This window comes from Staurois parvus, unplaced genomic scaffold, assembly GCF_062004578.1.
Source record: "Staurois parvus isolate SC_StPar_1 unplaced genomic scaffold, SC_StPar_1.0 ptg000282l, whole genome shotgun sequence".
In the NCBI taxonomy this organism is placed as follows: domain Eukaryota; kingdom Metazoa; phylum Chordata; class Amphibia; order Anura; family Ranidae; genus Staurois; species Staurois parvus.
The window spans coordinates 14,107,299-14,129,747 of record NW_028318078.1 but is presented as its reverse complement, the minus strand read 5'-3'; the positions used below and the strand labels follow the sequence as shown (position 1 = coordinate 14,129,747).

General features: G+C 41.2%; 1 protein-coding gene across 6 annotated transcripts in view; it reads left to right on the top strand.

The window, feature by feature from the left end:
- Positions 1-22,449, top strand: part of LOC149458682 (6-phosphofructo-2-kinase/fructose-2,6-bisphosphatase 4-like) — a 147,184-nt gene that overhangs the window by 103,294 nt on the left and 21,441 nt on the right. For all 6 annotated transcript variants that reach the window (XM_089681970.1, XM_089681971.1, XM_089681972.1 and 3 more), the window contains 3 exons: positions 7,257-7,464; positions 16,527-16,673; positions 18,539-18,643. In XM_089681970.1, coding sequence (XP_089538096.1) covers positions 7,257-7,464; positions 16,527-16,673; positions 18,539-18,643 — 460 coding nt within the window. The remainder of the gene's footprint in view (positions 1-7,256; positions 7,465-16,526; positions 16,674-18,538; positions 18,644-22,449) is intronic.

Genomic DNA, 22,449 nt, shown 5'->3' with positions numbered 1-22,449 from the left:
TTGATGTTTGTGTGCTGTTAATGCTTTTAATAATGATATTCTCCTATATTGCTCAGTCCTTTTTCTAGTTAATAGAGTCCAGAGATATGGCCTTATCTTAGAATAAGTGTTTTCCTGTATTGCTCAGTCCTTTATTTATATTTAACACAATCATAAGTTGGCAGATATGGCCTTATCTTATAAGAATGGTATTCACTTGTATTGCACAGTCCTTTTTTATGTTTAACAAAGTCACAAGTCAGCAAAAATGGCCTTCTCTTAAAGTTGTTTAGTCATATAAGTTTTGGTCATTAATAAAATCAAGCACATAGGCATACAGACTGCTTCTACAAACATTTGTGAAAGAATGGGTTGCTCTCGGGAGCTCACTGAATTCAAGTGTTGTACCGTGATAGGTTGCCACCTGTGCAATAAGTACATCCGTGAAATTTCCTTGTTACTAAAAATATTCCACAGTCAACTGTTAGTGGTATTATAACAAAGTGGAAGCAACTGGGGACAACAGCAACTCATCCAATGGTAGGCCACGTAAAATGACAGAGCAGGGTCAGCACATGCTGAAGTGCACAGTACGTAGAGGTCACCAACTCTACAGAATTGATTACTAAAGACCTCCAAACTTTGTGTGGCCTTCAGGTTAGGAGAACAGTGCATAGAGCGCATCATGGAATGGGTTTCCTTGGCCGGGCAGCTGCATCCAAGCCTTACATCACCAAGTGCAATGCAAAGCGTTGGATGCAGTGGTGTAAAGCACGCCACCACTGGACTACAGCAGTGGAGACTTGTTCTCTGGAGTGACGAATCGCGCTTCTCTGTCTGGCAATCAGTTGGACGTGTCTTGGTTTGGCAGTTGCCAGGAGTACAGTACATGCCTGACTGCATTGTGTAAAGTTTGGTGGAGGGAGGATTATGGTGCGGGGTTGTTTTTCAGGGGCTGGACTTGGCCCCCTAGTTCCAGTGAAGGGAACTCCCAAGCGTCAGCATACCAAGACATTTTGGACAATTTCATGCTCCCAGCTTTGGGGGAACATTGTGGGGATGGCCCCTTCCTGTTACAACATGACTGCGTAGCAGTGCACAAAGCAAGGTCTATAAAGACATGGATGAGCGCGTTTGGGGAGGAGGAACATGACTGGCCTGCACAGAATCCTCACCTCAACCCGATAGAACACCCTTGGGATGAATTAAAGCGGAGCCTGAGAGCCAGGCCTTCTTGTCTGACATTAGTGCCTGACGTCACAAATGCATTTCTGGAAGAATGGTCAAACATTCCCATAGACACACTCCTAAACCTTGATAAAAATGATAGAGACAGAATATCAACCAAAAAATCCAGAAAAAACACATTATACAAATGTTACAAATTGAGTTGCAGTTCAGTGAGTAAAAAGTATTTGATCCCCAAGGAAAATATGACTTAAGGAAATATGTATTTTATCCCCTGCTGATTTTGAATGTTCACTCACAAAGAAATGATCAGTCTAAAAATCGAATGGTAGGTGTATTGTAACACTTGGAGACAGAATAGCAACAAAAAATTCAAAAGAAATGCTTGTCTAACAAATTATGCACTGATTTCCAAGTTCATGAGGGAAATAAGTATTTGATCTCCTTCACAAAACACTGACTTTGTGATTGCCAACAAGGGGTTTGCCACCAAGTATTGAGGTCAGACGTTTCCTGTAGTTGGCCACCAGATTTGCACACATCTCAGGAGGGATTTTGGCCCACTTCTCTTGGCAGGTCCTCGCTAAGTCATTAAGGTTTGGTGGCTGATGTTTGGGAACTCGAACTCTCAGCTCCCTGGAGCTGACTAGGCCACTCCAGGACCTTAATGTGTTCTTCTTGAGTCACTCCTTTGTTGCCTTGGCCATGTGTTTTGGTTCATTGTCATGCTGGAACACTCATCCACGATGGCCTGGCTGAGGAAAGCAGGTTCTCACCCAAGATTTGACAATACATTGCCCTGTCCGTCATACCTTTGATGCGGTGCAGTTGTCCTGTCCCCTTAGCAGAAAAATACCCGAAAGCAGAATGTTTCCACCACCATGTTTGACAGTTGGGATGGTGTTCTTGGGGTCATAGGCAGCATTCCTCCTCCTCCAAACATGGCGAGTTGAGTTGATGCCAAAGAGCTTGATTTTGGTCTCCTCTGACCATAACACTTTCAATTTGTTGTCCTCTGCATCATTCAGATGTTCAGTGGCAAACTTCAGACTGGCCTGGACTTGTGCTTTCTTGAGCAGAGGGACCATGCAGGCACTGCTGGATTTCAGTCCTTGTCGGCATAGTGTGTTACCAATTGTTTTCTTGATGACTGTGGTCCTAGCTGCCTGGAGATCGACAAGATCCTCGCGTGTAGTTCTGGGATGATTCCTCACTGTTCTCAAGATCATTGACACTCCACGAGGTGAGATCTTGCATGGTGCACCAGACCTAGAGAGACTGACAGTTTTGTGTGTTTTCCATTTGCAAATTATTGCATCAACTGTTGTCGCCTTCTCACCAAGCTGCTTGGTGATAGTTTGGTAGCCCAGTCCAGCCTTGTGTAGGTCTACAATCTTGTCCCTGACATCCTTGGACAGCTCTTTGGTCTTTGCCATGGTGGAGAGTTTGGAATCTGATTGTTTGATTGCTCCTGTTGTCAGGTGTCTTTTTATACACGTAACAAAATGAGATTAGCAGCACTCCCTTTTTAAGAGATTCATTTCAAAAATAAGATTGACACAATACGTAGGGGCATTGCCACTGCATAGACATCCATCCCACTTAGCATACCTTCTACTAAACCTCCCTTAACACTTTCCTCTTTTGACCTTGCTACTACCGAAGAGGTCACTAAGGTTTTCTCAGAAGCCCGTCTCACTACCTGCCCCCTGGATCCTGTCCCCTCACAACTACTACGGTCACCCTCTTCTTCCATCCTATGCTCCCCAACTCACATCCTCAATTTTTCCCTCTCTACTGGTGCCTTCCCCTCCCCTCCCAAGCATGCACACATCACTCCCATACTTAAAAAGCCCTCCCTGGACCCCACCAACCTGAACAACTTAAGACCTATCTCCCTGCTGCCATTTACCTCTAAACTCCTAGAACACTTAGTCTACAATCGCCTGAGCTCCCACCTCACAGACAACCACCTTCTTGACCCTTTACAGTCTGGCTTTCGCTCACTACACTCCACTGAATCTGCCCTACTAAAACTCACTAATGATCTAACAGCTAAAACCAATGGCCACTACTCCGTACTCTTACTACTTGACCTCTCTGCGGCTTTTGATACGGTTGACCACCCCCTCCTCCTCAAAAAAACTGCACTCTCTTGGTCTCAGATACTCTGCTCTCTCCTGGTTCTCCTCCTACCTATTGCAGCGCTCTTTCAGCGTTACCTATAACGCTGCCTCCTCCTCTTCACTCCCTCTTTCTGTAGGGGTCCCTCAAGGTTCTGTCCTTGGACCCCTTCTCTTTTCCATCTACACCTCCTCCCTTGGTCACTTGATAAACTCCCACGGCTTTAAGTACCATCTCTATGCTGATGACACACAAATCTTTCTTTCTACCCCTCACCTCACCCCTTCAGTCTCCTCTCGCATTACTAACCTACTAAGTGACATATCAGCATGGATGTCACTCTACTTCCTCAAACTCAATCTTTCCAAAACTGAGCTCTTCGTATTCCCCCCAGCCCGTGCCCCCTCCCCTGACTTCTCCATCAGGATCAATAACACAATCATCATTCCCTCACCCAATGCCAGGGTGCTAGGTGTAATCCTATTCTCCCATCTGTCCTTTCACCCCCAAATCCAATCACTGTCCAAATCTTGTAGACTTCACCTCCGCAACATCTCCACGATACGCCCGTTCCTAACCTCGGAAACCACTAAGCATCTTATTCACTCCCTTGCTATATCTCGCCTTGACTATTGTAACTCCCTCCTCATTGGCCTACCGAATCGCAGGCTATCCCCTCTTCAGTCTATCAAGAATGCTGCTGCCAGACTCGTCCACCTTACTAACCGTTCGGTATCTGCCACCCCTCTCTGCCAATCCCTCCACTGGCTTCCCATTACCTAACGGATAAAATTCAAAACATGAAAAATAACGTGTAAAGCCATTTATAACTCTTCCCCAAATTACATCAATGATCTTGTCTCTAAATATCACCCAAACCATACTCTCTTCTCCCTGTAAGACCTCCTGCTCTCTAGCTCCCTTGTCTCCAGGACTTTTCCACAGCTTCCCACATCCTCTGGAACTCTCTACCCCAATTAATCAGACTGTCGCCTACTCTGCTCACTTTTTGGCGATCTCTGAAAAGCTATTTCTTCAAGGAAGCCTATCCTGCCCTCAGCTAATAATGGAATCTCCACTCTTCCAACCAGTCCATCCCCCACAGTTACTACCTTTTTGTACCACTAGCCCCTCCCTTCTAGATTCTAAGCTCCAAGGAGCATGGCCCTCCTTTCCCTCTTGTATTGAACTGTATTGTTGCTGTATTGTCTCCCGTTATATTGTAATGCGCTGGGCAAACTGTTGGCGCTATATAAATCCTGCATAATAATAAAGAGATGGCTTCTAATCTCAGCTTGTTACCTGTATAAAAGACACCTGGTAGCCAGAAATCTAGCTAAATGATAGGGGATCAAATACTTATTTCGCTCATGCAAATCGGTGCATAATTTTTTAGACCTGCATTTCTTTTGAATTTTTTGTTGCTATTCTGTCTGTTACAACACACCTACCCTTCGATTTTTAGACTGATCATTTCTTTGTGAGTGGGAAAACATTCAAAATCAGCAGGGGATCAAATACTTATTTTAAATTTAAATAAGAACTCCAGGATAGGTAAAAAAATCATCCATTAGTACACTACCCTACACAAAACACTAAACTGTTAATACATTTTCCGCACAACAAATGCATTTTGCTGCTATTTTACCCAGGTTTTACCGCAATTTTCCTGTGATTTTATACTGCGATTTTTACCAGCGATGCTGCCACAATTTTGCTGTGATTTTTTACCAACGTTTAGGGTGCATTTTTCATAGGTCATCTGACTCATCAAAACTGCAGCATGTGTTTTTGCTGCGTTTTCAATGCATTTAAGGCCTGGTTCACACCAATGCAGTTTTTGTCAGCTTTGCAGTGAGTTTTTGCATGCATGTTTTGACATGTTTTTGATGCGTTTTGTGGTTTTTGTTTTGACAAACTTGTTGTTCGGCAGATTCAGAACACATCAAAAAACGTGACACGTGTATGTGTTTTTGTAGTGTTTGCTGCGTTTTCAATGCATTTCAGACCTGGTTTGTGGTTTTATCCGTTTTTGCATGTGCTCTTTGGTGCGTTGTGGTGGGTTTTTTTTTTTTTTTTTTGTAGCCAGCTTGTTGCTGGGCAGTTTAAAAACTCAGTTTACGGCTCCATTCACACTAGGGCGTTTCAAATCGCAGGCGCAATCGCCATGATTTGAAAACGCGCTGTGAAAATGTTTAAAAAAAAAAAAAAAAGCACAATTGCATGTTCAGAGGCCATTCATTTCAATGGCACCGTAAAATGCGGGGCGTTTTTGCTGTGTTTGGCGGTAAAAGGCACCGCGATCATCTCATGTTTTCATGTGCCATTGAAATAAATGTCACCTGAACACGCAATTGCACAATTTCACAGCGCATTTTCAAATCGATTTGAAATGCCCTAGTGTGAATGTTGCCTTAATCTGCCTAGCAAGTTGGCCCAAAAAAAATACAGAAAACCCATCAAAAAAAGCAGGTATAAAAATAAAACATTTTTCTATGTTTTGCATTTTTAATCTGCCTAGCAAGAAGCTGGCCAAAAAAAAAAACTTAAATGCATCAAAAATGTACATGCAAAAAGCATGGCAAAATGGACAAAACTGAAACTGCATTGCTGTGAACCAGGCCTGAAATGCATTGAAACCGCTTAGAAAAAAACACTTGTGCTGCGGTTTAATGCTTTGTCACATGACCTATGAAACACTCATCCTAAACGTGGAAAAATTCCAGGTAAATGTGGCAAAATTGCAGTTAAAAATCACGTTTTTCGATGGCAATTATCAGCACCTTTTTTTCCTATCAGCAAAATGCGGATGACATGATTTTTAGCCGCCGATATATGGGTGCATCCCTAGTAATGTATAGTATACACACTGTTCTAGCGGAGGAGGTGCAGAGACCCCTAGCTGAAGCTGTGGGAGGCAGGACAGACCCAGAGGGGTTTATTTACTAAAGCTGGAGAGTCCAAAATCAGACTCCCTTCTGCATAGAAACCAATCCGCTTCTAACCTCAGCTTGTTCAATGAAGCTTTGGCAATGAAACCTGGAAGCTGATTGGTTTCTATGCAGAAGGGAGTCTGATTTTGGACTCTCCAGCTTTAGTAAATAAACCCCAGAGTGTCCTGACCTGTCATTCTTAGAACACTGCCTGGGTTGGAGGTACAGACCAGGAGTCTGACTCCACCCACTAGAGTGAACAGGAAGGGGAATACATCACAGCAGCCTGGAGGGAAAACTACAGAGGGACTGTGCCAAATCCAGTGGCTGGGGGAATAGGAGGCATAGCAGCCACTGTTTTCAAACGGGAAACCACAGGGGATTAATAATTTTGATTTGAAAATCATCAGCTTACTTCAGAGCAACTACTGCATGGACCAGAAGATGGAAGACCTATTCAGTGAAGGTAGGAGATCAGTAGCAAGGATATGGGAAAAATGTTTTTGCCCGGAGTTCTGCTTTGTCTTTAGTATCACATTTAAGCTCCTAGAAGCTGTTGTTAGCATTTTTTATGCTCTTAGAAGCTGAATAGTGTTATCCTATGTGTCCATGCACACCAATTTAGGCTATCAGCATTTTTGAGCTTCAGTGTCAAAGAGCAGAAAAAAAATTGTTTTTGTAGAGGTTTTTCTGGAGTGTTTTTCCAGCAGAAAATGCAAAACACTCATAACAGCTTTTTTCTAACTATTATTTTTTTTCCCCTCTACATGTACTGTAAAAACGCTTCTGAACGCTTTTAAAGTTCTGATATGTGAATGAAAACCTATAACAAATATAAAGCAGGTGTTATCCAGATTTGACTGCAAAATGGAAATACAGTTTAAATTGTTGTGAAGACTGGAAAATTAGGTTCTTTTGTGAATGTTTTTTTTTTTTGTTTTTTTTAAACCAGTCTTTCCTTCTTAAATTTGACCAAACAAGAATATAACCTGTGTTCTTTAATGTGTACTTGTTTTGTGTTTTCTGTTATAGGGAGTTGTCCTATATTAAAATCATGGATGTTGGCCGCAGATATCTAGTTAACCATGTTATGGATCATATTCAAAGCAGGATTGTATACTACCTTATGAATATCCATGTGACTCCACGCTCCATATATCTGTGCCGGCATGGGGAAAGTGAACTTAATCTCAAGGGGAGGATTGGTGGAGACTCTGGGCTCGCTATCCGAGGCAAAGAGGTAATTTACACTGACATAGAATAAGCATTTCTTTACTCATAGATTACAGGATGGTGTTCTGGAACCAGTGGATCCCAGCCTAGTGTCCATAGAATGGATGTAGTCTTTGTGCTGTGAGAGAAAAATGTTTTTGTTCTTAATATTTGTTCTATTTGGCCAATTTCAAATTTGTTCGTATTCTGATCTGCCCTTGGGGTGGGGGGGGGACCATGGCTAGACTAAAGGGTGCAGAATTGGCCTGTAACGTTGTTTGTTTTTCTTTTTTGGACTCTGCTTGGTGCCACTTTTTGAGTTGCCTGGCTTTTGGGCCTTAAGTCTTCCTAATCTGCAGTGTATGGTCATAAGTACACTTAGGCTGGATTCACACTTGAGTGATTTGTAGCTTGAAGATCCAAACTTAACAAAATAAATCCTTTGTTCTCTATGGTGCCTGTTTGTGCGATCAGGTGTGAACAGGCACCATAGAAATAGAGAACAATTGATTTTTTTAAGTTTGAAGCCCGAAGCTCCAAAAAATGCTCAAAGTGTGAATCTAGCCTTCGTGGGACATTCCTTAAACTCTATGGCAGATCATAGGTGCATGGAGGATGTGGGCTAATGGCTCAGGGAGGTCTGCAGCATTTCCCCGAAGGTCCTGATTCAGCTATCCTAGACTGCTGTTCCGAAAACCAAATCCCTATCATTCCCTTTCTTTCCTAAGGAGTTCTGCTTATTGTGAGAGGTATTTTCTGCCACAGTGTCTAAATTTATGGGTAACTTTTAGCCCTGTTTTTGAGAGCTTCGATTGCAGGGGCCGTTAGGAAGCCCCCTGATCCTCTCCAGCCCCCCTTGAGAACATCCACTTCTGATGAAACAAGTAGGGGTGAGGCGGTGACATCATCGCACATGATGGCTTGACAAGGTCCGGCCGATCCTAGTGACAAACATGACGATATTGATGTATTAAAAAGCGCTGTTTGATTTACATGTGAGTGGTTTTAACCTTTTTGGTTAAGGATTTTTACTGTATTATACTGATTTTTGCTGATTTTTTATTTTTTGTGTGGGAATACCACCAGTTGAAGATATTGAAGGAGACCTGATCCCAGATGGGCCGTGCAATAATGCTTAACATGACCACTCTGTAATCGGGGGTCATGGATGTCTGGTAAGTGCTCCCCCTTAAGGACATGAATGGACGAAGTGGTGGCACAAATTACGCACTTTTTGCTTTCCAATTATCTTTTTATGTTGCACCAGTTTTCCTACTTTTATGGACTTTATTTGGAATTTTGGCGCATTTTGCACATATGAATATGGTCTTACTCTGCAGTCTGCCGTGATAGTCGGTTTACCACCCTGGAGGCAAAAGGTGCTATTTGACCCATAATGGATCTAGAGATTAACTGATTTCTTCAAGTGCAGAATTTTCAAATGGAATCCACCCGGTCAGTTATTATTTCCCTTCACCTGGGAGATCTTCTGGCCTCTGTGGACATCACGGATGTTTACTTGTATATCCTCATCTTCCTGCACATTAGCGCTATCTGTGTGTTGCTGTGGACACAAAACATTATCAAATTGTTTCCCTTCCCTTTGTCTTGTCCACTGCACCAAGGTGCTAGCTCCTGTTCTCGTTTTTGCTTTTTACTTTCGTGGTATCTCCATCTCTGGATATCTGGACAATTTCCTGTTGAGGGAATGGTTGGCTCAGTGTGTCAGCCCATTTCTGATGGACAATGCAGACTATTCAGATATTCGGATGGATTCTAAATTGTCAGAAATCAGTGCTGGATCAAATTCATTGCTTGAAGTATCGAGGCATAATTTTGGATATGGCTCTGTCCAGCTTCGTCTTCTCCTGGACAAACTTCATTGTCTCTGCTTCCTTGTTTGGGCAGCTTCTGGATCGTAGGGTCCTATCATTCACTATTGCTTGGGAATTCTGGGTCTAATGCTGTACTTTTTTGAAGAAGTCTCATATGCCCAGTTTCACTCCAGGCAATTTTAATTCTGCATTCTGGGAATGTGAGTCTTTTCAGCAAGACCAGGCTTGCCCTGGGGTGGTGGATTTCCAGTCTGGTGCTAGAATTTGGTAAAATCCTCCTCCTGTTGGTCTGGAAGGCACTCAAAATGGAAGCCGCCTCTTAGGCTGGAGAGGGATGCTGTCTTGGTACCGGGGACTTTGTCATCAGTGAAAGTTCTGGAGTTCACGGTAGTTGGGTTTTCTCTTCAACCCTGGGCCCCCCGGCTGCAAGGTAACCCATTCAGGATTCAGTCAGACAATGCCACAGCATTGGTTTTAATCAACAATCAGAAATAAGCCAGAAGTTGTGCAGCTCAAAAAGAAACTGACCTGATTCTGGCTTGGGTTGAACTCACGACCTGGACACATACTAGGCATGGAAAATTGACAGGTGGACTTTTTTGGTTGTTTGCGCCTGGATTCCAGGGAATGGCTTCTTAACCTGGAAGGGTTTTCATCTCTGCAAGTAGAGAACGCCAGTCCTGGACCCTCATGGCTTCCAGGTTTAACCACAAAGTGGGCAGATTTGTTGCCAGTACCAGGGATCTTCTGGCTTTCTCAGTAGATGTTCTGGTAACTCGGTGGAATCAGCTCAACCTAATCTATGCGTTTCCTTCTCTGAAATTCCTTTCTTGCCTTCCTTGGAGGCCAGTTTGGTGATCATCATTGCACCAAGCTGGCTCAGGAGTTCAGGGCTCTCTGCCAAGAGCTTGAAAATGGCTGACTCTCTCCCAGATCATCTGTTCTAGGTGGCTGTCTACATCCTGCTTCTCGGTTGCTGGCTTTAACAGCTTGACTTAGAGTGGGAGGGGTTATGCAGGGCTGTCTTTACTACCTTGCTAATTTCCAATCTCCTGAAGGTAGCTGCATAACCCATTGATTCCAGAATCCTGTGTCCTGAAATGTGCCCCAGAAAAGGATTCTATAGGTAAGACAAAAATCATTTTATTTTTTTTCCCTGGGGGGAAAAAAAGCATTCCTTATTTTTCAATAATGTTCAGAACTGTGAGAAATTGTACTGCTTTTTTGTTTATTTTAAACAAAATCTTGGTATTGAATTCAGTACTTCAGTCTGTTTATTAGGGTATATATGTACAAGGTTTAAAGTCATGCAACAATTGCATGCCAGAGTACAACTATGACATTCGCATTCAAGACTATATCATTGTCATAATTTCTATATAAATAGCGATTAATTCCAATTAGACAATGAGAAACCACCTACTGTTTAGTTATACAAAGCAAACCTAGAGCTATAGACTGACAAGCCATTCTAACTTCCATTTGCAGTCCCCTAAAGGGGGAAAAAAGGGAAAGAGGATATGCATGCATAGACATAATTTCTTAGCAGGAGAAAGAGGTTGTCATTCCTCCAAGGTCAAAAATGTCAATTGCATCCATGGACCCTGCGTTTTATTAGATTTATTTTGCACATTACTCTGAAGCATACATGTGAGTTGGCTATTCACTGTGATCCAATGTAAAGCACATCTAAACTCAAAAGTAAACCTGTAGTATATTGTCGTTTACAAGTCCTTAAATGAAGTAGCTGCTTTTTTTTTTTTTTTTTTTTTTTTTTTCCCCCCCCCCAGTTTTTTAGGCTTTGCTCCCTTTTTTTATTTTTGCCTGCTAACCTTTTAAATAACACATTTCCTTTCCTGCATGGCTACATTTACAATGTATTTTTGAAAGGAGCCATTGTAGAGACCAGGCTGGAATTCAAACATACCTCACTTGATTTATATTCCTTACATGGAGCTGATGGGATTAGTAGTTCACAGAATGAAGAGTATAACATTGTTTTATGCCTTCTAGTTCATTTCTATGGATGTGACTAGAAAACTGCATTTCTGGCAAGATTAACAGCTATTTTCTGTACTTGCTAAAAATGTTCATAGCCTGATAAAGATTGATTACAACTATCGCATCTCTGGTGTGGTAAGGTGCAATATATTACATTTATTCTTTTTGCTTTTAGTTGCACTTTAAATTTGTTTGACAAGTCAATGAACTTGGTCAACTAACTGGTTTGAAAGGGTTTTCCATGTTTTACTGAAAACTCTTGAGAAGTCATAACATGCAGTGTACGTTTGCAGCAAGCAGCAAATCTCTATTTTCCTCTGTAGAAAACCAGTTGCCAAGTTTAACACTGCCTGTGGCAGGTGGTGGCATGCTGTACAAAATGTAAAACAAATCAGGAGAGCAGCCTAGGGTGACAATACTGCTTTAACATGGATACTGTTTGATTAGTAAGTATTGTCACATTAGGAAAGCATCAGCAGGTAACCTTAAGAGCCTGCAAAACAGAAAACAAATGCAGCCACCATGCCTTAGAACTGGTAAAATTTAAAGTGTGTTAAATTGTTTTAGCTTGTGTGCTTATATACAGAATCCTTGTAACGTACACATTTGGAAGACAATCCTGGAGTCAGAATGTGCAAACTGAATATCCTAGGTCGGAGACTGGTGCTATTTTGTGTGCTGGCCATTGAAGAACTATAGAGAATTACAACAGGTTTATGTGTAGTCTGTAGGAAATCCTGTTCCTTATTTATTTTATTTATGTGATGCAAGACCTTGTGAAATTGATTGAGACATGGCAGGAGGAGGGTAAAAGTCCTTACATGTTCAGAATGAGTTATCTACTGCCTAGCTTTCTTACATCCTAAGGAGATAAGGTGATAATTTAGTTTGCTTTGCAACGTGGAGCTCGAAGTTGGCCAAGGCCAAGTTAATCTTTGCGAGTTCCAGCCTAGTGACGTCTAGTGTGCAGTACATAAGACTAGTACACTGTAACTTTTTTCTTTTCTTTTGGCCCAGTGGGCTGAATGAAAAAAACAGAGGCTGCTGTACTAACTGTGCAATGTTAGCGTGCAGATCTCCCAGGCTATTGTGTGCTGACAGCGGGGACTGCCCCTACAAAAAAATTGTGCCTTTAGTGTCACTTTTAGGGATTCCCAAGCCCAGATGCATGAAAAAAAGACTCCATTAATTTCAAGGGATGCAAAAATGAAAATGTGAAAAACAAGTATTCACTTTAACAAAGGGGGCACACAGAATATTGCACTTAATGCATATGATGAAGAAAAGGCATGTCACTGTGGTACTAATGTCCCCAGTATGGTGACTCTAGAAGGTAGACTTCGGCAGGCAAGCCGCTGGTCTGATATGCAAGAGATCGGCATGCAAGTGGCTGATAATTCCATTCTATGGCCCTGGAGTTCACTGGAGAGCTCCCTGGAAAAGATGACAGGATGCAGCGTGGAACGCAAGCCGCCTCTCAAAGCTGGGCAGCTTCTGGGTATTTTCAGTAGCTGTCGGGAAATCCCGAGGCTGAGGTCCGAACACCGGAGGGAGGGGGGGGGGGGGGGGGGCGGCGGCGGCGTGGTTGACATCCTGATGTCCCCATACTGGAGACAGTACCACAGTGACATGCCTTTTCCTCATCGTATGCAGTGAATGCAATATCTTTATGCTTTTTACCCTTTTGATAAGCAGCCTACATTTAGATGGGTGCGACCCCTTCTGTTTATTTTTGTATGTCCACTTGGTAACTCAGGACCTGGCTTATGATCAGCAAACCTATTTAATGGCATTTGCTTAGGGGGGGGAGTTACATTTTGAAAACCATTCATAATTTTTCTTCCACTTCACAATTATGTGCCACTTTGTATGGGACTATCCCATAAAATACATTTCCGTTTTTTGGTTGTAACATGACAAAATGTGAAGAATTTCAAGGGGTATGAATACTTTTTCATGGCGCTGTAGTGTGCTGCTGCAATTGGGAATAATTTGAAAATGGAAACAGTTTTTTGGTTCTGCAGTTAAATTCTGATCGTTTACCATGATGTTGACTCATTTATTTGATGATGAAATTGACTTTTTGAATAGGGAAGTGCCAGTACAGTTTGTAATCATTGTTGTAATCAGGACCTGGTGTAAGATTCTTAACCTGTTGTAACCGTGTGGTTTTTAGAGCTTTCTTCATTGCAATTTCCAAACTATCTTGTTCATAATGAAATTGCAATTGAACCTAGGTCAAACACATCCTGAAAAGGTGCATCAGATCTAATATTTTTCTTTTTTCTTTTTTTGTTTAAATAAAACAAATTTCACTTCACCATACATCACACCACACAGAAGGTCTCACTTGTTTTGTATTACACTTTCTCTACAAAATGGAGTTGCTGGGACCTTACCAGTGTTTCAGCTGTTCACTATGAAGGTAATCTGTAGCTTGCCTTAAAAGCAGAACCACACCACAAACCAAGAATGCTATTTAATTCATTTTTAATTTTCTGGAAGTTCTGATGATCTACCTTCATTAACCAATTCAATACCGGGCAATTTTACACCTTCCTGCCCAGGCCAGTGTTCAGGTTTCAGCGCTCTCACACTTTGAATGACAATTGCGCAGTCATACAACATTGTACCCAAGCTAAAATTTTATCATTTTCTTCACACAACTAGAGCTTTCTTTTGGTGGTATTTAATCACCGCTGGGGTTTTTATTTTTTGCTAAATTAACAAAAGAAGACCAAAAATTTTGAAAAAAAGTTTCTTTGTTTCTGTTATAAAAGTTTGCAAAGAAATAATTGTTCTTCATAAATTTAGGCCGAGATGTATTCTGCTACATGTCTTTGGTGAAAATAACCCAAATTAGGATGTATATTTTAGTTTGTAGGAACGTTATAGAGTTCAATATTCAGATCTGTACCATAGTTTGTGATCAATCCTGAAGTACTGACAGCCAATCTAATTTCTTGAGGTCCAAGAATGTCAACAGTACAGATATCCCCCAAATGACCCCCTTTTGCAAAGTAGACAGTCCGACGTACTTCATAAGAAGCATGGCGAGTTTTTAAGTTGTGTTTTTTTTTTTTTTTTTTTTGTCATAATTTTTCAGAAAATGAAAAAATAAAAAAAATTAGTTTCACTGTTTTTTTTTTTTTTTTTTTTTTTTTTTTTTACATATTGTCACCAGTGCAGTACAGCATCATCATATAACTGGCATGGCAGTGATCAGAGACACTGACTGGTGACAGTATGAAAAAAAAAAAAAAAAAATTTTTTTTTTTTTTTATTAAATTTTTTTAAGATTTCTTTTTCATATTTCACTATGACCAAAGTAGTACAATGTTACCATAGTAACATTGTACTATGTTGGGGAAGTGATCAGTATTTTTTTTTTTTTTTTACACAATTTGTTTATAGCAAAGAATTACTTCGCTATAAGCAAGCATTTACCTGAATGACATCGATTCATTCAGGGTTGTGGTTTTTTTTTTTTTTTTTTTTTTGTGCTTAGCTGTGATTTGGCCACAGCTAATCACATGACATGCGCATGTGATTAGCTGTGACCATTCACAGCTAGACACTAGTATACAATGGATGGCATGAATGAAGCCATCCATTATATACAACTGTCATGTGACCTGCTATGATTGGTCACAGCAGGTCACATGGTACCGGCAACGGGGCCAATACTCAGATCTGTCATCAGCCGTGTCCGAGCTACATGGCCGGTGACAGATTGCGCCGCTCTGCAGGAGTTCATTAGAACTCTATAGTGTGGTGTGCGTTGTAATAGGAAGAGCTGCTGAATCTGCATCCTCCTAGAAGAAGAGGCTTCAAGTGATGCCTGAATTTTGAATTTTATCTTAGTGTAGATGTTTATGGAAAGCAGTGAGCCAATGACACATTCTGAACATTCAATTTATGGGGGGCATTCTGTAAACCAGCAGAGTGTGTAGGTATATCCTTTTAACAAAACAAATGTTAAGCCAAAAAGCTGCTGCCTGAGTATTTCTTGGGTGATGATCCTCTTCTGTTTACTGAGGGAAGCATGCCTCTTTCCTCTGAAAGTTTGTTTTCTCTAAGTTAAGGCCTCTTTCACAGGGGCGGTTGTTCTGCCGCTTGTAAATGCATGTTTTTTTTATTATGGAAATCCAATACGCCTAGCACAGAGATCACTCACATTTGTATGTTGTGTTTATCTGCGTTTACATGCAGCTGCGTTTTTTTTGTTTGCCTTTTTTAATGCAACTGTTTTCTTCTTTTTTTTTTTCTTTTTTTTTTTTTTAAACCTTCTTTGTGCTATGATTAACTGCTTTTATGTACAGATAGCTGCAGTACATCGCTCCTGGATGCTGTCAACTTTATTTTTCCTAAACACCTAAAACTGTTATGAAAATATTGATAAATGCAGTGTGTGAATGGAGCCATAGGGATGCATTGCCTGCATTTAGCTGCGGTAAAGGAGTTCCTCTAAAAGCTGAAATCTAACCGCCCATGTGAAAGGGGTCCCAAGTTTCCTGTCAAGATTTCAGGTTGCACCTTAGCCCCTGCAGTTCCTTCTGCAGCTTCCTAATTGATTTGCTCCTGAGATCAGCCTTGGGGACTATACCTGGACACTGCTTGGATGAAATGGTAGGGCTGACCTATGTTATTAGTGCATCATGTTAGTCGCAGGGTGCTATAAAGGTCAAGGACCGTGATCTAACAGCAGGCCCTGTCCTTGAAAAGGCCTTTGTGGTTATGCCCACCATGTAGGGACAAAAACAGGATGGTGTCACAGCCCTTATATCCTGTGTAAAGAGCTCTCCCGTGGTAAGTGGCTGGTGTGTTTATGCCTTCACCACTAAGGAATGTGGGCTGCAACACTTTGAACGATGTGAATCTGCACTATTTCCCCCCCCCACAAGTGGGTCACATCTGGTACTACTGGGCCTGCATGGCCTCATTCTGAGCTGCTCTGCTGAGCATGTGCAGGACATTTCCTTTCTCTTGGTGTGCTTTTCTCTGCTCCAGCAAGTCTACAGGTCTCTATAAAGTACAGCACAGTGATCCCTGGATAACCACCTGGCTGCAGCAGGCTATAATGCCAGGCACAGTGGCCTTAAACTTAAGTCAAAATTCCTATTTTTGTCAAGTATGATTTTTAACTTTTGAATATCTTGGTTTTGAGTATGTTTGCACATCTGTGCAATTTATAATTGGTAAGAAGGCAAAATGTTTTGTTGGACAAACTTTTTTATTCTTTTTGTTTCCTCAGTTTGCCAAATGCTTGGCTAAATACATCCATGAACAAAATATCCATGACCTCAAAGTGTGGACAAGCCAGATGAAGAGAACAATTCAGACAGCAGAGGCTCTGGGTGTACCATATGAACAGTGGAAAACGCTGAATGAGATTGATGCTGTAAGTGTCCTTCCACCTGGCATAGTTTTAGGAGCTCCATTCACATTATGTGCACTAACTTGTGGGGTTGTTTTTGTTTTTTGTTTTTGTTTTTTTTATTCTGGATGCATGCCAGTTGTTGCAAAGGGCATAGAAAAGAATTGTTTTTGGTGTGCCCGGTTCATGCCACAATTCTGGTGTGGTGTCCAGTGCAAGAAAAAAATACAGTGCACTGGATGGCATTGTATGTCACTGCATTGCAACGCTCCTCACTGCTGTGCAGAGACCTAAATGAAGTGTTGCTTTGTGCCACTCCAAAAAAATTTTTTTTTCTGTAAGTGTATGGCATCACCCCCTCACTGCAATGCATCATTCCAACCCCCAACCCCCCCCCCCAGATGGATTACAGCAGATGGATTACACTGACAGTCTGCAGGAGACCTGCATGGCACCAGCGATCTACTGATCACTGGTGCCATGCTTTACAGGCACCTAAAACAAAAAAAAATAGTAAATGCACTTGCTCCACCCACTTCCTAGCAGAGGCAAAACACTGATTGCAAGCCAGGTTGTCTTGTCGAACATGGACCAAAAGTCTGACATATGACAAAGAGGCCCCAATGGAGGACAAAAACTGCTACTACTTAGACAAAAGTAGCAATTTTATTAAAGTTATCAAGATAATCAAATATTCCAACACCCAGTATAATCAAAAATAAATGACAACGTTGTCATAAATGATAAACACACGCGCACACACACACTCTAACACACTAACCCCTACCCACACCTAAATGGCAATTGCCCTGATTGAAAGTCTGCAACAGCAAGAGGGTGAATGTTATGGTATACAGTTACACCATATCAATCATGGAGGTGTCATGGCTGTTTAAGTATATACAGGATATAGCTGAAGACCATTGGCAGGTCCGTGGCTAAATGTGAGTAACATCGCAATCTAATATGCCAGTCCATACTGTCCATTCAGATAGAAATCCAAAGTGTTCTGGAGTCATGGTTGTATCGAGTCAGCCATGCATGAAAAATCTATAGTTCACGATGTGATAATACATATCCTGCTGTGGCAGCTGAGAGATAGGAAGCAATAGGAGCAGCCCCTTGTAAACTAGTGCTGTAAACTGGGCAGCGCAGATATGCTATAGGAGCAGCCCCTTGTAAACTAGTGCTGTAAACTGGGCAGAGCAAATATGCTATAACAGCTGTGATGGAAATAACGGCAGGGATAATTCCCTTGTAGCTGGATGTAATCAATAGGGTGAGAAACAGAAGCCAAATTGAAAGCTTGATGGAAGCATGCTGGTGTGGGGCATGTAAATTGGTCCATCAAAGACAGATCAGCGGGTGTGCACACTTCCCAGAAACAACCAAAGTCCCGGGGCTGATCCCGTAGGGGATCCGATTCAATAAAGATATACTGCTCACCACACCAGTAACGATTTTGCTTGCATGTGCATTCTGGGCCTCCTGTATTATGCTGCCGCTACAAGACTCTGTATTTGGCACCAATGCTTCCTCACTGAAAATCAGCATCTTGTCCATGTATATCACACCTGAAAAACGTTTTCCTGCAAAATGGGCACAACTTTTCAAATGCACTCCAAAAGTTTGTAGAAACCCTACCCAGAAGGTTGGGGTAGGGGCTGTAACAACTGCAATTGGGGTGCCAGGTCCATATTAATACCTCCACAAATACGTGAGCAGATATTACATTTACTAACTATTCATAATCTTTAAATTCCATTTTTATTTTGCATTTACTGGCATATTTTTTTAAAATGTTTTTGTAATTGGATTGGTATTGTATATTTTGCAAATCTAAGTGTATAGCTTGATGCACATAAAATTTCCTGTTATGCGTCTACTAGGGTGTATGTGAGGAGATGCGTTATGAAGAAATTCAAGAGTCCCATCCTCTGGAGTTTGCCCTGCGGGATCAAGATAAATACAGATACCGCTATCCAAAAGGAGAGGTAAGTGACCTTTGGTCAGCAGAATATACAGTGCATTCAAAGTATTCACTTTTTTTTTTTTTCATTTTCAATTTTGTGGTTTCCGCCTGATAGTACAGTTGTTGAAAAACCAAAATATCACATTGGCATAAGTATTGTCACCTTTGCAACAAATTTTGAAATTTAGCTGAAGTGTCTCCCATTTCTCGATCTTTGCTGAGCTGTTTCTACACCTTGATTGGAGTCCACCTGTGATAAATTAAATTAATTGGACATGATTTGGAAAGGCACACACCTCTTTATAAAAGGCCTTACAGCTGACAATGCATACTGTATCAGAGCCAAAACCATGAGGTCAAAGGAACTGCCTGTAGAGCTCAGAGACAGGATTATTGCAAGACACAGATCCAGGGAAGGGGGGAGGCTACAAAACAATGTCTGCTGCACTGAAGGTTCCCAAGACCACAGTAGCCTCCATAATTCTCAAATTGAAGAAGTTTGGCACAACCAGGACTCTTGCCAGAGCCAGTTACCCAGCCAGCAGAGTGGCTAGATGGAATGCTTAGTGCAAAAAACATGAAAGCCCACTTGGCGTTTGCAAAAAAGCACCTGAAGGCCTCTGTGAAAATCAAGCTTCTCTGGTCTGATGAATTGAAGATTGAAGATTGAACTGTTTGGCCTCATTTTTAAACCTTATATTTAGAGGAAACCGGGCACTGCTCATTACCTGCCCAATACCATTCCAGCAGTGAAGCATGATGGCGGCAGCATCATGCTGTGGGAGTGTGTTGTTTTTTGGCTTTTTTTTTTTTGTTTGTTTGTTTTTGTAGCAGTGGGGATTGGAAGATTGTTCAGTGTTGAGAAAAAGCTGAAAGGAGTGAGATAGCTGAAAGTACGGAGAGATCCTCTCTGTACTTTTTCTCAATGAAAACTTTCCACAGCGCTCAGGACGTCAGACTGGGCCAAAGGATCACCTTTCAACATATTAACAATTCTAAGCACACAGCTAAGACAACACAGGAGTGGCTGAGGTTGAACTCTGTGAGTGTCCTAGAGTGGCCCAGCCAGAACCTTGACTTGAACCCTATTGAACATTTCTGGAGAGACCTGAAAATGGCTGTCCACCGCCGGTCCCCATCGAACCTGACTGAGCTTGAGTGGATTTGCAAAGAAGAATGGCAGAAAATCCAGGTGTGCAAAGCTTGTTCCGTCCTACAGAAGTTTTGAGGCTGTAATTGCTGTCAAAGGTGCTTCACCAAAGTTCTAAGTAAAGGGTCTAAATACTTACATTAAATATTTCAGTTTTTTCTGTTTAATAAATTCACATTTCTAAATTTCTGTTTTCACTTTGTCATTATGGGGTACTGAGTATAGGTTAATTAGAAAAAAATAACTTTTAAACAACTGTAGTATCCGGCTGCAACATAAAAAAACTGAAAAAAGTGACGGGGGTCTGAATACTTCATGACTGCGCAATAAAGATATAACGTTTGCACAACATAGACAAGTGGTTTGTAGCCACATGGGAAAGGGTTGCCACTCACACCTCCCTTATTGTCCACTGCTGCAATCGTACAACAGTCACGTTTTTATTTTCTGCACTGTAAGTGCTTGTATTCTATGCAAGTAAGAGTCCCTGTAGATTCCAGAACTAAATTGCTTGCAATAAGTGACATTAAAAACTGTATTTTTAACTTGCCTGTAAAATTACTTTGAGCATAGTAAAGGACACAGGCAGAATCTTAGATGACTGTGGGATATATGCTTCCACCTTCGGGTGATTGGCAAGAAGAGCTGGAAGGACCCACTATATAACCCCTCTCAGAGCTGTGTGTGTGTTTTATGGGGCAGGTAAATGTACACTGACATGCGTCCATTTTACATCTGGTCCTGTATGTCGGAGGAAACTTTTTATCCACATTTTTGTGGAGATAAACTAAACTGAAGATGCGCATATAAACTGATGGAAGCTGAAGTAACCTGAATTGGTGCTAATCAGATTTATTTATTTTTTTTATTTTTTTTTTACAAAAAAAAAAAAACATGGCTGAACTGATGATGCCTGTATAAAAGGACCTAAAAATACAAGTCTTTCTTTTTTTAGAGACATTTTTTAAAAAGTCAAGAGGTCAGTGAGTACTCCATTACACCATCAAATGACACTTAGAAACTGCATAACACTCTGATCCAATAACTCCACAGCATCAGAAGGCATGTTTCTGAGAGTCAACATCTTGTGAAAAAAGCACTTCACAGGAAAACTGCTTTATGTGCAGCTTAGCAGCGGCTGAAGTAAGCAGATTTCCCTTTCAGCTGTAAAGAAAAGCTTTTGAGCTGCAGTTCTGAGGGGCGATGTGTTAGTGTAAGGAAACCATTGCTTAAATTCCAAAATAAGAAAACCCAGGAACCACTGCCAAAGGATTCCTTAAGACTGGAAGAAGATCTTATACATAATTAACTTGTAGGATTTTTTTAATTGTCCTTAAGCAGGGGATAGGATGGTTCCCCTGGATGTTGACTCCATCATTACTCTTCCTTCATATTTGACAGTTGGTCTGAAGCTCTTGCTGGATCCAGAGTTGATGCCTTGCCTAAAGAAAATGGCACTCTGGACCAAAATACCTACCACAGCATTGTGGCTCCATGCAGTGACTTCTTTTCTATGCCTAGCTGGTCAGAGGTTCAATATAAACCCCCCCCCCAAATATACATTCAGGCTGTCAGATCTTTTGTTGTAGAAATGAAGAAGATGATAGACTTTAAAGTGTTACTAAACCCAGGACCCTGCATTTACTATATCTGGTCTCCCACAGTAAACAGAACATGGAAATGCAATTATTTTAGTAAATATAAACTGCTAAATACCTTTTCTCATCAGCAGTTAGAGCAAACTTGTGTCTTCTATCAGTGTTTAGAGGAGCACTGGTTAAAACTAGCACAGTGTGCATTATGAAAAATAAACAAAAAACAAAGTTCTTGGCCTTTGTATGTATGAGACATGTGGCTGAAAGATGTCTCTTGAAGATGCATTTGTTTAGTCCAAATGTAGGAAGCTTTGCTAATGGTGCTCAACCACTGTTTGTGTAGTGAACCAATCTTTCTTTATTTTACAATAAGGCAATAATATGGTAACTATACATCTAATATTTCACTTTCCTACTCTGTTGTGCTCCTTTTTATGGCAGATGATTTATTTAGAAGTCTGTTCTTGTATAGTAAAAGACATGTTCCCATATTGTGTATCTTCCAAATTGCAGACACAGCTACTACTTGTTGATGTACACCATACCAGGAAACATTTAGCTCAACAGCTGTGTCCTGTTTATCACAGAGCTATTGGCTACCTAACCTGACCTGCTTAATGACTGTGAAAAGGCAAATCCCAGTTATAAAGATGGGGTATTATCGACTAATGGCTAAACACACAATTGATTTACCTAAATGGCGCAGTCTTAATTGTATTAAAGTTTCTGTTTGGATACAAGTGGAAAATGTTCAGTTTGATGGACTCAAAAATACACAAGCCATTCGTAGCTTACCCGTACTAAGTCTCAAAGATTAGCCCTTAATTGAATGATAAAATTCCATATACACACCTTATCAACGCAAATCAAGTCATAAAGTCTAAATGGTTAATAAATCTTCATAGTTGTGCTCCAGAAAATTATTTGACCACATAGTCCACCAACATAATGTCTAATAAAAGGCAGCGATCCCTGTATACACAAGGTCCATAGCCTTTATTTTTGCCTTTTTTTTTCTCAGACTGAATGTCGTCAAAAGTCTAGATACTGAACTAGAGGAAATTGTTCCTACTAAAGCGGAGA